Source organism: Martes martes, assembly GCF_963455335.1.
Source record: "Martes martes genome assembly, chromosome: 12".
NCBI lineage: Eukaryota > Metazoa > Chordata > Mammalia > Carnivora > Mustelidae > Martes > Martes martes.
The window spans coordinates 10,457,406-10,473,437 of NC_137900.1; the positions used below are offsets into that span (position 1 = coordinate 10,457,406).

A 16,032-nucleotide genomic window follows, 5' to 3' on the forward strand; every position below is an offset into this window, starting at 1 on the left:
CTGTCCCAGTGCCTTTTTGAACTCAAAGAAATCATTGGTTCTCTCTGAACCGCAGTGGACTGGCGGGTCAAGTTTAGTGTGTGTCATCCCCCCCCCCAACCAAAGATTTATTTATTTACTTGAGAGAGACAGAAGGTGGGGAGGGGCAGGGAGAGAGACAGAATCTCAGGCAGACTCGATGCTCAGTGCAGAGACTGGCGTGGGGCTTGATCTCACAACACTGAGATCAGGAGCTGGGCCAAACTGAAGAGCTGGACCCACCCAGGCGCCTCTAATGTGGGTCATTTCTAAAGCCTCCTTCTGATCATTCTGCGATTCTAACCCTTTGCATTGGGTTTCATGACTCTCTCGGGACAAAAGGGCATTGATTAGCTGCCTGATTTCATAACCTCACTGGTATCTGTAAGCCCATGTAGTTATATGGAGCCCTCATCTGCCTTCAGATAAACAGAATTATTACCCTGCACATGTCCGGTCCACTGGCATTGGAAGATAACCCAGAGCACCAGGAATGTGGCAGGTGTGAGGAATCCAGGTGTGTTTCTTGAGGAGCAATAGGTGAGATGATAAAGAGCTCACCTCTGGGCTCCGGTTCCTCTACCACTTACCTGGTTATGTCACTGCAGGCAACTTAACTTCTCTAAAACCTCTGTAAAATGAGGATCCTAACCCTAGACTTGGTGCAGGGACTGAACAAGTTTATACACACACAGTACTTAAAAGTTTTTTTTTTTTAAGATTTTATTTATTTATTTGACAGAGAAAGATCACAAGTAGGCAGAGAGGCAGGCAGAGAGAGAGGAGGAAGCAGGCTCCCCGCTGAGCAGAGAGCCTGATGCGGGACTTGATCCCAGGACCCTGAGATCATGACCTGAGCCGAAGGCAGAGGCTTTACCCCACTGAGCCACCCAGGTGCCCTACTTACAAGTTTTGTAAGTACCAGGCACACGTGTCTTTACTTAATATAAGTCTCTATTATCTGGTGATGGGAATAATGAAAACATTGGTGGAAAGCCTCTTAACTGTAAAGGCAGAAGAAGTCTGTCTTTGGCTTTGGTCTTCAAGAGGAGAGGGAAAAAGAAAAATCTGTACCATTTCCTAATGAGTAGGAACTTTCTGAAGGCTAAACTCCATGAGTGGTAAAAATAGACTTCGTACTAACAAATGGAACTTTTCTTACATTTTGGTTTAGAAATTAGCCAGTGTAATCCGGGAGGAATTAAAGCACCCCCATTCTTAGTACATGTTCTTTTTTGTTGCATTTGCTTGTCCTCTTTATCTTGAGGGACAGTGGGTAAAAAGAGGAGAACAAATCGTGAACTGCCCTCTTGACTAGTATTAAACCTTGCTGTCTTCAAGTGTCAGAGAGGGTAAGGAACTCTTGGCTGTGCAGTGGCCACCCTCTGAAGCCCCCCCCCCAAAAAAAAAAAACAAAAAAGTCCCTTAAGCATGTTTCTTACCAATCTTTAGGTCTGGCTTCCAACTTCCGTGGAACATTTGTCCTGTTCCTCAAAACATCCCTCCGGGTGTCAGCTACCTGCAGGAAAAGACAAACCTTAAGGAATGGGGACCATTGAAGCTTCTTGAATGTTTCTCCAGTCTGTTCCCTTTTACTCTGCTTGTTTTGTCTGAAAGAGGCTGTGTTCCACTTGTTTGTCAGGCATAGCCCAATATGTGTCCCTGGGCAGCTTATTAGATACCAGGAAGGGCAGTAGCATGACAGCAGTAATTCAAAACAGGGTTTACAATGAATAAATAAGAATAAGCCTCTGGGATTAGTCCCAATTGAAAAGTTCAGCACGACCAGGGAGGGTAGCTCCTGTCTTTGGGGATTAACAAATGGCTTGCTGTTGGGAATAGCATTCACTGATCCAGCCACATTTTTACTTACCACCGATGGCCTTTCTACCCCTGTGCGGTCCGTCTCTTCTCAGATTCAGTAAAATTCTTAGAAAGGAAGTCTGTTCTTATTTTTCTTTGTCAGGAACTGTGACCCGCATATGAACCTTTCATTCATAGTTTTTTAAACCCCAGAACACGTATGTCTCTAAAGAGTACTATGGTCTCAGGGAAGAAGATGAAGAGAGAATTTGCTTCCACAGAATTGAACTAAAAGCAAGAAAGCAAGGATGCCCTCTGGTGAGAGGGGTGGAAAAGTGGGGAAGATCATTTTCTGATCATGGCACCGTGCGAGGATTTTTTTTTTTTTTTTAAAGAGAGAGTGCAAATGGGAGAGGGAGAAGCAGGCTCCCCACATACAGGGAGCCCGATGTGGGACTTGATCCCAGGACCCTGGGATCGTGACTTGAGCCAAAAGCAGACTCCTAACGGACGGAGCCACCTAGGCATTCCAGCACTGAGGATCTTAATACAGGGAAACCTGTTTGTACAGGGCCTTCTAGTGTTTGTAAGGCTTAGTATGACATCAGGCCATTTGATCCTCATAAAGAGGTTGTGTCCCCTCCTCATAAATGAGATAAGCCCAGAGAGGTTGACGGATTTGTCCAAGGTCACAGAGCAAGAAGTATGATAGTCTGACTCGGGTTCGATTCCTCTTTTTTCTTTCTTTCTTTCCTTTTCTTTTCTTTCTTTCTTTCTTTTCTTTTTCTTTTTCTTTCTTTTTTTTGCTATGGTCCTGCTGTGTACTAATTTCTTGAGCCCTAATAGACGCTTCTGAGACATCCAACTAGAAGGCCCACATATCAGTCCAACTAGATTTGTAGCCTTCACATGTTTTAAAGTTAACTTTATCCATTATCCATAAAGCCATGAGTTAGTTTTTCCTTCTTGCCAGGTGGATCAGTCCTGCCAGGGAAGGTTGGCGGGCAGGCAGAGAGAAACATGTGGCCACAGAACGGGATATCAGTGATCACCTTGGTTTGTGGCCTACGAGAAGTTCAGTGCCAGAGTGAAGGCACCACAAAGTGCACGCTGCCTCAGATTTATAAAACCAGTGAGGAACGAATGGTATCAACTCATTTTTCTCTGCTACGGAAAGACTTCATGCAGTAAAGAATGGGGGCCGAATGGCTCTTCTTAGCCTTTGAGAAAATCGAACAGAGTAACTACAACTCACACTTAGATGTTGACTTGAACTTTGCTGAGGGCCTAGGCTGTGAACTTCTGTTGGGGCCTTGAGGCGCCTTTTAACCATGTGGCTTATCTCCATTTGGTGGGCTTGGCTATGTGCAAGTGGGCTGATGGCTTTGAGCGATTATGAAAAATGAACAGTGAGAGGGGTCACGAGTTCCAGAGTAAACGTCTCCTCTGATTTTCTAATCCTTGCTGTTGCTTTAAAGTTTTAAGGGTTAGAAGAAGGATCCTTGAGGGTAAATACCTCAGAGAGGATCTATACGTAGCGGGCCCGCAGTAGTTGGAGAGTGAATGGTTGGTGTGTTTCTGATATCATCTTGTTTTTCTTTGATCAGGATAATTAAATTAGTTCCTTGTGGCCAAAATTGTGTCCTTAGGCATAGTTCTCATTCTTTCTGGACCTGGTAACAAGCCCCTGCTGAGTTCCTTGACTCCATTTACTTTAACTGTTCGATCTCATGCATGATGCCGGGAGAACATTGTGGAGCCAACACTGACTGAACACATACAAAGCTGAGAAAATCAAAGGTTATGAAATATGGGCTTCCTTTTATCCTTCATGCCTTCTTGGAAATAACGAACTTCGAGGACGCTTTGGGAACAGGATCAAGGAGAGCTGGTGGTTCTGTTGATGACCTGTAACCAGCCTCACACAAGTATCTGGAGATTATGTGAGGTAGCTGGAGTCTGTTGGTGTTTACCACCCCAGTGAAATGTCACTTGAGGAGTGTGTGTGTGTGTGTGTGTGTGTGTGTGTGTGTGTGTCTGTATTTCTGTGTCCATCTCTGGGCTGGCAAGGCCAGCTGGCTGTTCTTGGACTCATATTGTTGTATGTCGGAGAGATTTGGAAGATGACCATTCCAGTTTAGGCTCATGATTCGTGTTTGAACAAAACAACTTCCTTTCTATGAAATATTCTTTTTAAGATTTTATTTATTTATTTGACAGAGATTCCAAGTAGAGAGGCAGAGAGAGAGAGAAGGGAAAGCAGGCTCCCCGCTGAGCAGAGAGCCCGATGCGGGGCTCGATCCCAGGACCCTGAGATCATGACCCGAGCCGAAGGCAGAGGCTTAATCCACTGAGCCACCCAGGCGCCCCTCTATGAAATATTCTTACTCTCTTCTGTCTTCCATTTACATTTCAAGTTCCCGTTCTCTTTTTCTGTATCAATAACATTTTGAAGTCTAATTCCTTCTACAATGCGGTGTGTAATTTTCAAGTATTTAGTTCAATGAACTTTCACACGTGTGTTTTCCCGTGTAACCAGCCCCCAGATCAGGACATGGACCATTTCCTGTGCCCCTCCCAGTCAGTTGTCCCAACGGTAACAAGTATTTTGGCTTCTACCACCCTAGATTGATTTAGGCTGTTCTTGAACTTCATGAAAATGGAGTCACAGATTATCTAACTCTTGTGTTTGATTTCTTTCTTGCAACATTATCCTATAACTCATTCATGTTGTTGAATAAAAATTCCATAGTATTATTTACTGTTTATGGACATGTGGGTTGTTCCCAATTAGGGGCTATTACAAATAATAATGCAAGGAGCATTCTTGGACGTGTCTTCTAGGACACAGAAGCAGGCATTTATCTTGGGTCTATACACAGGAGTGGAATTGCGGAACCAGAGAGCACACATATATTGTCTTCTGGTAGGTACCGCCAGACGTCTTTCCTAAGCAGTTGAACTAGTCGATGCTAAGTTCCCATACTATGGAAGTCCAGTTTTTTCCTGCTATATTTTTATTTTAGATAGGTGATGCTGGTTACGGTGGGATGTTGAGCTATTTGTCAGTCCATTAAGAGCGTACATACACACACGTTTGTATTTCACATTCATATGGGTGGATTCAGAGGTGGGTGTTTGGCTTGCCATATGCTTGGGAGGTTTTTTGTTTTTGTTTTTGTTTTTGTTTTTGACAGGCAGAGATCACAAGTAGGCAGAGAGGCAGGCAGAGAGAGAGGAAGGGAAGCAGGCTCCCTGCTGAGCAGAGAGCCCGACGTGGGGCTCGATCCCAGGACTCTGGGATCATGACCCGAGCCGAAGACAGAGGCTTTAACCCACTGAGCCACCCAGGCGCCCCTGCTTGGGACTTTAATAGTGAAAAACTGCCCCTAGGAATTAAAAGGAAACTACCTGTTAGCTTAAGAAAATGTAATATTAATCACGATAAAGCTTAACTATTGAATGAAATCTGCTTTTATGACTCAGGAGTGGGCACGAATATCAGCTGTCTGAGTGTGGTATTTAATTCCTGCCCAGAGTGAAACCAGAAGGACTCAGGGACAATCTCCTGAATCCTGCCTCTGGCATTATTCATTTGCAACAGGCTGAATTGCGATTTATGGCTGCTGTTTTCTCTCATTTATTCTTTATTCCCTTGAGAGGAAGCAGTAACTAAACACATTAAACACTGCTTAGAATCCTCAGCACTGAGCATTTTAATTCTGTCAAGAGTGTATGCATATATGATTGAAAAGGAGTGGAAACTTAGTGCTTTGGTTTCCTTGTTGACATAACGGTTAAGTCAGGTGATCGACATGTGTGGTCTGGAGGGCACTTGAATAATAATCTTGATAAAAGACAAGGAATCGTCAAAGTGAAAAGTATGTAGAATCAGTGTAGAAAAGCCTGTTAAGCTGGATTTTCCAATAACAGAGTTTTCTTCTGTCTGGACGAAGCTGTGCTAGTCCGGTTGGGTCATCGATCACTCATTTGCATGGTGGTACAGTTGCTTACTGAGTCCTGTGGCCCGGGCCCTGGTCTGGATGCTAGGCGCACAGCAGGAAGCAAAGCAAAGGCCTTGTTCTCGTGGAGCTGATCTTCTTGAGGATAAGAGGCAAGAAAACGATACATACATGGGGTCATTTGGCGCTCTAGAGGAAAATAAAGACGGTGTAAGGGGCATGGGAATGAGTATAGGCTTGGTGTCGTGAACTGCTGTTGCTTTTTATAAGGGAAGGCTGGGGAAAGCCTCTCCATCGGTGCGTCGGTGACATTTGCATAGAGACCTGATAGGATGGAGCACGTGGACGTCCACTGGAAGAAGAGAAAGCCAGGTGGAGGGGGGAGCATGCCTAGTGGGCTGAAGGGCAGGAAGGGGCCTCTGAGTCGGAGGGAAGGCAGAGAGGGGGACAGTATCTGGAGGTGGGGTCAGAGAGACAGCAGAGACCCAGATCAGATAGGGCTGTACAGACCGTGGCAATGACATTGACTTTCTCAGTGGGAATCCGCTGAGAGGTTCTATTCAAGTCTCTCCTTCCAGGAATACCTTGAAGATTCCTTGGAAAACTGACCTACAGAGAGAGGGCAGAAACAAGGAAACGAGTGAAGATTGCTCATAGGTGTGTTCAGGCAAGAACCAAAGGGCGCAGATGTTTGGTTTTGTGGACTTACCACTATCTCTGTGTTTTATTGGTAAAGATAAGAGTTGTACTTCTCCAGACATGGATGAGCAGTGTTGGCACATTTGAGCTACATTAGTAATAATTCAATAATATGCAAATCAGCAATATGCTGTGACTACTAAAATTTCTGAAATTAATGCTTTTTTCTGTTTCTCTAATATTTCCTTCTGAAGGCTCTTCCTCTTCTCTCTCCTCTTTTTATTTCATTACCATTCTTTGAGCCACTCATGTTTGAACTTGTCATTTGTGACGCCTCTCTCTCCATCCTCCAGAAACACAGGGAGTCAGGTTCTGTTGATAGCTTCCTGTCTCTCAAATCCGTCTCCCTTTTCTGCCACCCCAACTTGAGCTTAGACCTTGCTTTCGTCTCCCAGTTAGCCATCAGATTCTCCTTCTCTAATCCGTGGGAAAGGCAGCAAAAATAATGCAGGTTTTGAAGTGGGACCTTGATTCAGATCAGTTCAGCTCTTTGTTCTTTCACATCGTTGTAGGGCCTTTTGCAAAATCGTTAAGGGAGAGGGAGAGAGAGTCTTAAGCACACAGGGCTCAGTCTCAGAACTCAGATCATGACCTGGGCCAAAACCAAGAGTTGGATGCTTCACCAGCTGTGCCACCAAGGCGCCCCTCACCTTTTACAATTTTTGAACCTCCGTTGTCCCTCTGCAGAATGAGCAGAACAATAACTAATTTATAGGATTATAGTGAGGACTAAGTGGGACGATGGAGTGTTTAAAGTACCTGGAAGGTCATGGGTGTTGATTATGTCCCCTTTTGTTCCCCCACTTCACTCCATCCTTGAGCTGCCTGGCTGGTCCTAAAGTGTAGTTCTCCTGGTGTCATTCGTCTTTGTCAGAAACCTTCCACTGTTTCCTGTTGCCTCACATGTTAAGTACAGGTCCTTTTGCCTGGTGTTCAGAGCCCGGATTTTCTCACTCCAACTTCCATTTCCAAGTTTTTCCCCATCACTGTTCTTCTCTAAGTACATCATGTATCAGCAAATACGCCATTGTATTATCATGCCACCACTTCTGTATGAAAATCTTGTCACTCTGTAAAAATTCTGTGCATCAAATCCTGTCTCAAGTTCTGTTGCCTTCACAAAGCTTACACTCTGGACGTGGCTTCTCTCAGTTCTAAAACATCATTGCACTTGGAAGAAGCAACATGGTGCCCAGGTTCTGGACCCAGAAAGCCCAGATTCTGCTCTTTACTCTTACCCTGGTGACATTGTTTCATTTCTGCATCTCAGTGTCCCCTGCGTAATGAGGACAATACCTCCTTGATAGGGTTGTTGTGGGGACTTCAGTAAGGTACTACATGTGAAGCACTTTGGATAGTGTCTGACATTTGGAAAGCTTAAATCAGTTTCTATATAATTATAGGCATGAAGAATCAACATTATAGCATTAGGACCTGTATTTTACAGGGAATTCAAATGAAAAGCTACTCTGAGGTACAGTGGAAAAAGAGACATAGACTGGGAACCAAGAGATCTGGATTCTAATACAGGTCCCCACTACTAAACAAGGTGTGTGATAGTATGTCACTTAGCCTCTCTGGACCTTACATTCTTCAGCTGCAAAAAGAGAAGGACGAACAAAAATCATGACGCTTTTTTTCCATTCAGACAGCCACCTGGATATCTCATAGCCACCTACAACTCACATTGCCCAACAGAACTCTTAATTTCCACTTTTTGAAACCCACTCCTCCCCCTCTCTCTGTAAATGATACTACCATCTACCCAGTGTTAAGAAACCTAGGGGTTGCCTTTGAATTGTCTGTTCCTTTCAACATCTGAATGGAATCTATCTGCATATCCTCTTGGTTCTACTTCCAGAACATCTGATTCCATCTACTTCTCCCTGTCACTGCTGCTACAGCCCTCGCCCAGTCATCTGCCTCTACCGTTGCCGTGGGTTCCGGATCCGCCCCTTTGCTTCCACTCTTGCCGGCTTACAGCCTAATTCCCATCGAGCCAAAGTGATATTTAAAACCTATACCAGATAATATCACTTTCCTGCTTTAAAGTCCCTAGTGGCTTTTCATTGTACTTAGGATGAGATCCAAACTCTTCTATGTCCTCACACCACTCTCCCCCTTATGCTTCAGCTGCCCTTTTTTCTTCTCATGCCAACTCACCAACCTCATGTCTGCCCAGGGCTTTCTTAGCAGGTGCTATTTTCTATGCTTAGAATAGTCATTCCCCAGATGTCAACATGACTTGCTTCTTGTGGTTAGATCTCAGCTCTCATGCCCCCTCCCTTGTATCAGTAGTGCTCTGTCACACCATCCTATTTCTTTCCTAAGGTTTTCCACTATGTGAAAATACCTTATTTATCTGTCTCTTTCCCTTCAGTAGAAATTAAATGCTCTCATATTAGGGCCTCTTTCGTAGCAGTGCTTAGTACATAGGGAAAAACAAAACAAAACAAACCTTGACTGAATACATGAATAAACAGAAACCCATTTTAATGAGATATCAAATTTGTATTAATTGCATGAGCTAAATATTGTCTTTATTTTTAAAGCGTGAACCCTATTGCTTTTCCCTTCGTTTAGCCCTTTATACTGAGTGAAGATTATTAAGCACATATGCTTGTCCTAGAAATACGAATCTAAATAAAATAATAGTAATACCGTGACAGGTTGGTTTTTCCCCTGATCTAAATCGTTCTCAAATTTACCGTTGTCTCTGCTCCCACACTAACCTCTCAGTGCAAATTACCATCCCCTCTGGCCTAGGAGACTGCCTGCCCTCTGGTCTTTGCGCTGTAGGTTCTAATCTCCCAACCATCTTTTCTCCAGACGGCAGCCAGCAGGCTTTGCGGTCGCTGTTACACTCATGCTTGAAAACCTTCCGAGTTTTCATTGTTCTCAGGATAAAGGCCAGAACTGCCCGGGACCTCACGTCAGGGCAGCCCTCACTCCCCACTGCAGGCCACACTCCCTCCCTCCCCTCCTGGTTCCCGCCTGCCACCACGGTGGTGGCCCTTGCTTCCCGCTTCCTGGATGGTTCACCATCCTGCACCCATCTTGTCTCCTGATCTCAGCAGATAGTCCCTTCCTCAGGGAAGCCCTCCCTGGTTAGGCCAAGCTCTACTCCCCTTCATACAGCCCCATATCACCGTCGGCCTTTCAGGGTCTCCTTTTACAAATGCATACTCCGGGACATGGTAACCTTATTAACATGCGTAGCCGCGAGCTTCTAGCTCGATAACTAATTGCGGAAGAAATGGACTGAATCGCGGCCCAACCACTCCTTGCCCCTCCCCCTAGGGCTGCGGGGCGGCTATTACGCATTAAGCAGGCGCCGTGGAGAGGGAAATCTCAGGGCGCCTGCGCGAAGGGGCACGCATGCGCAAAAGGACGAGCCCGCTGACAGATTCGCGGCGGCGGCGGCGGCGGCGGTGGCCCTGGCCCTGGACTGCGGGGAATGGGAGTCCTAGGTCTCTGAGCGCCGCCCCCGCCTCCCTGCCCCCGACATGGCTCAGGAGAAGATGGAGCTAGACCTGGAGTTGCCTCCGGGTACTGGCGGGAGCCCGGCGGAGGGCGGCGGCAGTGGCGCCGGCGGGGGCCTCAGGAGGTCTAACAGCGCCCCCCTGATCCACGGCCTCAGTGACACTTCGCCGGTGTTCCAGGCCGAGGCGCCGAGCGCCAGGCGGAACAGCACAACGTTCCCGAACCGCCACGGCCTGCTACTGCCGGCCTCCCCCGTCCGCATGCACAGCAGCCGCTTGCACCAGATCAAACAGGAGGAGGGCATGGACTTGATCAACCGAGAGACCGTCCACGAGCGCGAGGTGCAGAACGCAATGCAGATAAGCCACTCCTGGGAGGAAAGTTTCAGCCTGAGTGACAACGACGTGGAGAAGTCCGCCTCCCCGAAGCGCATCGATTTCATTCCGGTGTCACCAGCACCGTCGCCCACCCGGGGGATTGGGAAGCAGTGTTTTTCACCCTCCTTGCAAAGTTTTGTGAGTAGCAATGGATTGCCTCCAAGCCCCATTCCCAGCCCAACGACTCGATTTACTACCCGGAGAAGCCAGAGTCCCATCAATTGCATTAGACCAAGTGTTCTTGGACCATTGAAAAGAAAATGTGAAATGGAAACTGAGTATCAGCCAAAGAGATTTTTCCAGGGCATCACCAACATGCTTTCTTCTGACGTTGCACAGCTGTCAGATCCTGGTGTGTGTGTATCGTCGGATACCCTCGACGGAAACAGCAGCAGTGCGGGATCTTCTTGTAACTCACCAGCGAAAGTCAGCACTACCACCGACTCTCCTGTGTCGCCTGCTCAAGCGGCCTCTCCATTTATTCCAGTAGATGAACTTTCATCTAAGTGATTCACCCACCCTCCTGAGACTCGGTTTTTTTGTTTGTTTGTTTTCTGTTTTGTTTTTGTTTTGCAACGGAAAGAAAAAAATCAAGTCGGAGCAAGCACTGAACTTTTGTCAATTAATTTGAGGCTATTTCCTATTTGACCCTCTTCCTTTTTTTGGAATTTCCTGAAATGTTGTTACTCTATAGAACTTTTATGTCAGATTCCTGCAGATGCCCTTGAATTCAGTGTAGTAATATTTTCAGACGTTTTCCAATAAGTGTGTTGAAGCATACGTCTTTATGCTGCTAATATGTTTAAATACATATGTTATCCCTTGATTTTTTAAAATAATTGAGAGCTCTATTTATTTATGGGATTATTAAGTTCTGATGCAAATATAAATGTTGAATAATCAGCATAGTAAACTGATGTTTTAAAATTCCATATTTCATGCCCACACTAATTTTTAATGTTATTTTTCAGTGATTGCTAATTTCTATTTGACGACGAACTTAGCTATTTACAGCAATTTTTAAAAAATATGTTAGTTACAACATATTGATCTAGTGGTTGTCTATTTTATCCAGGAATCCTTGGATATTTAGTTTTCTGGGTACACAAGTGGCTGGGAGGGGGAATGATAAAAGAACAAAATATGAAAGTTTGCAACAAATCTTTTTAAATTAACTATATAAAGTAAACACTTAAACGCATTTTCTAATGAAATTTTAATATTAATTCTAATAAGTCGTGCAAATAGAACTACAGGGAAGTTTAAGAGAAAAATTTTTTAAACCAGAAAGTGCATTCTCTTGGGTATAATCCTGAAGGAAAATGGGACAGTGCCTTGCAGTCTTAGCCCATTCTACATAGGCTGAGACCAGGTTCTTTGTACCACTGCAAACTTAAAAGTTTCTCAGATGTAGAAAATGTGGGAAGCCCTGTTGAACTTCATCAGAGCACCCAGGCAGATAAGTCTCTCAATCATTGATATGCTTTAAAATATCCAGTTGTGCCTCAGTGAAAAATCCTTGCCAACTAGGACCCAAAGCAGCTTTTGGCTGCTTTTCTGCTCTGCCCATCTGCCACCTTCCTGGTTTCCCTGGCTCAGGAAGGAAGCAGCTGTTTCCTTGCCAACAGGTCCTTCCTCTCCACCTCCCATCAAACTAGGGCACGATCGGTTAGACAGAGGTACAGTGTGACTTGGATTTCTGACAGTGTGCAACAACAGAACTGTGGAATTGTTGCAGGAACCTGTGTAGTTAAAGCCAGAGCTGAAGTTGACTGCCTTGGGGATGCTAATTGATTAAGGGTCAGTGACTTGCAAGAGAAAATCAGTGGAGAGTCACATAGGTAAATCATTATTTAACTTGGATTTTATTAAAGGTAGAATTGTAAAATGTTCTTTTCTTTGCCTTTTACAACTAAGACAAAATACAGAAATATTTAATATCAAATGTTTTTCTATTATGCTTCCTATATCTTCCTTTACTAGATAGATAGAATGGCAGACAAAAGGGGATGGGGAAGAAATAAAAGAGAGACCAAGATAAAAAGCTCCAGCTTTCTAAGTTACTGCTTATAGAGATTTTAACAATTATGTGGAATTTTTACAACTATGAGAATAAATGGAGCCGGTCCACTTTTGAAAGTTGCCTTAAGAATTCAATGAAATTATGTCGAGGGTAAGGTTGTGTCCGTAGGCTGAAAATTCTCTGTTCTGGGTAGTAGTTCATGTACTCCAGTCCTAACCTTGTTCCTCCAGTTCAAACCTGCATAGCCAGCTTCCTGGTGGGTACCTTGACCTGCTACTGGAGGCGCTTTAACCTCAGCATCTCCAAAACAAAATTCAGTATCATTGAACCTGTTCTTGAGTACCTACATTGATGTCCTCACTAGCTGATTTTCTAAACTAGAAACCATGGGAAGTGTCTTTGACTTTTCCCTTGACCCTGTCACATCCAGTGTAATCGCTAAGTCCTGTCTCCTGAAGTGAATCTGAGACCTCTCCCCTTCTCTGTTTCTTTGCCTCTGATTAAACTTAGGTTCCAGCCTAAGTGATCTTGCCCATTTTCCCACCTCCCTTCTGGCCCAGTCTTCACTCTGCCTCTAACGTGATCTTCCTGAAATAGAAACTTGATTGGTTTTTCACCCTCCTGCTTGAAAACTTTATGTGCTTCCCCATTTCCCACAGCGTAGGGAATGCTTTCCGTAACCTGGCATATAATAAGGTCCTTCATTCACTGGGCGTACTGTAAAACAGCTTTACAACTCTGCTCATCCTATCTGAGCACACATCCTTCCTTCTTAACTCTGCAAACACTAGACTCCTTGATCTTCTTTAAATACACCGTGTACTTTCTTTTTTTTTTTTTTTTTTTTTTTTAAAGATTTTATTTATTTACTTGACAGAGATCACAAGTAGGCAGAGAGGCAGGCAGAGAGAGAGGAGGAAGCAGGCTCCCTGCTGAGCAGAGAGCCCAATGCGGGGCTCGATCCCAGGACCCTGGGATCATGACCTGAGCCGAAGGCAGAGGCTTAACCCACTGAGCCACCCAGGTGCCCCTTACACCGTGTACTTTCATGTGTTTGTGCCTTTGGATGGATTGTTCTCCCCCCCCCCCGAAAATGCCATTCCTGTCCTTTTCAGCCAGGCAAATGCTTTGTTTCTTTTTTATTGCATGTTAATTTAACTATGAAAGAATGTATACCTGCTGATTATAAAAGTATTTAAACAATGCAGATATCTATATAGTAAAAACTAAAAGTCTGCCTTTTACTATGTAAAATTCATCTGCCCTTCCCATTGGTAATTTCTGTTAATTCAGTATATATTGTACAAGTTATTTTGCTCCTCATTTCCGTGTATATATGTATATAAATTCGGGAAACCAACATGTCCTTGACATCTTTCTTCCTTTTCTTTCCCGGTATCTTCCCTAAGTCTTAGTGATTTTCTCTTCTGGAATCTATCACCCCGTTTTGATCTCTGCGGCCACCCTGCCCCCAGGCTACCATTCATTTCCCTCAGAGACTTCCAAAGTAGCCTAATTCCCACTCGTCCCTTTCACACGTCCCTCTCACGCACTCTGGTCAGGTGTCCATTCATTCTCCATACAGCAACTAAAGTAATCCTTTTAAAATTACATGTCTGATCCTTCCATCGTCCAGCTTAAGGCTTCTCCTTTGCTTTCTGTTATGTTTATGGTATACCAAAATGTACTAATTCTGGCCCAGGGGGCCCGAGGGGATCTGACCCTTGCCCCTCCCTCCCCCTATTTTCTCCCCTTGCTTTCTTATTGAATACATCATCTTCTCTCCCATTTTAGGTCCTGTGGCCAGATCCTTTTCTCTGAAGGTATAGGGAAACCTTTATTTCTGTAAGTTATTTTTCTGTATGGGTGGTAAATTTAAATCAGATGAGGCTCTCAGAGTTTATATAGACCATTTACGTTGTATTATTGTTTGTAACTTTAGTCATTACTTTTAAGGGCTTAACTCATGTGAGACCTATCCTTCAAAAAACAGTTAAGCTAAGTTGGTGCTGGAAGTCCCCAAGCACATCAACATTTAGCTAAAGTACAGCCTGTTGTGTGTAACAAATCACTGTGGTCTATTTTCCTTTATTGTGTTCGTTAAAAATGTGATGAAAATGGAAAAAAAAGATGGTCACCAAATCTATGGGTGCTGGATGTTAGAATCTTTGAGCATACTTAAAAGATTGATTGTAACCAAGGATAATCTGTATCGAGATGCCTTCCAGTGGCTCAGATTTATCACGTTAGGTCAGCTGGTTACACACCTACACCGAGAGATGGACCACTCTTAGATATTTGGCAGTAAGATGGAGAAATTGTCAAGGTTTATGAGGGAATCAAGACTAAGAAAAAAATTTTTTTCTTAAGACTGTGTATATAGAGCGTGAGAAAAAGTTGAAGATCCAAGAGAGAGGTGGGAGATGGGAATAACTTCCAAAACAACAAACCAAGGAAGGTGTTGTAACCTGCATTTCCTGGGTAGCATCTGCAAATAGAAGAAAGGGTCAGCCTGAGAAAGGAGGTTTGGAGGCATTTTTTTTCCCCCCGCTCTGAAAGCAGAAAGGAGAGGGGAAGAGGCTTGAACAAAGATACCAGTACATGTTGAATTGATTTGCTTTTGCAGGAGCTTGTGGGTGTGGAGGAAGGTATATGAAAAGAGGAAAGGATTTGTATCTGATTGCTTCTATTTTCTAATTACCCAGTAGTCTAGGGTGTTTGAGGATGGGTGGGAGTAGATTTAGAAGCTTGAGCAAAAGAAAGATTTAATGTTGCCTTATGAAAATCTGTAAAGCAGTGACTCAGGGTTGAGAGGAAGCTTTACTAGGCCCCTTTGGATGCCAGGGTGCGGTTGGATGGCAGATGCAAAACAAGTGGATTGGATTGACCTAGGCTTAAGAATTGGCTAAGTAGACCTAGGTTGAGTCCAGTGTAGGAAGCAATTAAAGATTCTGCTGAAAGTGTAGATGAGTTACTGGCCAAGGCCTTGAGGGTAAGAGAAGTCAGCAGTGGGTGATGGACGAGACCCCTTTTCTCAAGGCCTTACGATCAGCCGTGACAAAGTATACAGAGAATTGGATCTCATGCAGAACTCCTGCTTCAGTTTTGCCCATCTTTTTCATGGCTTGTTTCGTTTCGTTAAGAAAATCAATCTTAAACCAGCAAGCCGTGAGTCCCACTTACGTGACAGAAAAAATTAAATCACATTGCTCACTGTAGCCAAGACAATTCTTTATGCCTTCCTTAACTTGCCATCCAAGTAAAAAATTTTCTTAAAAGTTGACCTTTCTGTAAAAAGAACTTGTATACAAGCTACTTGCTATGTGTCAGGCACTCTTCTAGGTACTAAACACATTTATTTCATTTACTCTTTATCACTACCATCTGAGATAAATGCCATTTTTCTCATTTTGCAAATGAGACAGACACAGAGAGGGGCTAGATAAATAACTTGCTCAGGTTTCTGAAGTCAGGGGTGGCAGCGGATCGTGGTGGTTAGGAACACGGGCTTCGGAGCCGAGTGGTGGAGAGGACGACATGGGTCAGTATATGTCAAGTCCAGCAGTGCTGGGCAGTTTCCGTAGAAGGGTCAGCTGTCCTCATCACCGTGGCTGTTGTCCTGATTGTCATCTAGCAAGGACTGGCTGAGGAAGCTTCTGATCACCCT

The 16,032-nt window shown here is 44.3% G+C and overlaps 2 protein-coding genes across 2 annotated transcripts in view; both read left to right on the forward strand.

The window, feature by feature from the left end:
* PIP5K1B (phosphatidylinositol-4-phosphate 5-kinase type 1 beta) overlaps window positions 1–16,032 on the forward strand; it is a 287,921-nt gene that overhangs the window by 68,258 nt on the left and 203,631 nt on the right. The gene's annotated exons all lie outside the window — the stretch shown is intronic.
* On the forward strand, window positions 9,867–12,287 carry PABIR1 (PP2A Aalpha (PPP2R1A) and B55A (PPP2R2A) interacting phosphatase regulator 1). The gene has a single exon (XM_080819314.1). The coding sequence runs from the start codon at window positions 9,989–9,991 to the stop codon at window positions 10,850–10,852; it is 864 nt and encodes a 287-aa protein (XP_080675440.1). The 5' UTR covers window positions 9,867–9,988; the 3' UTR covers window positions 10,853–12,287.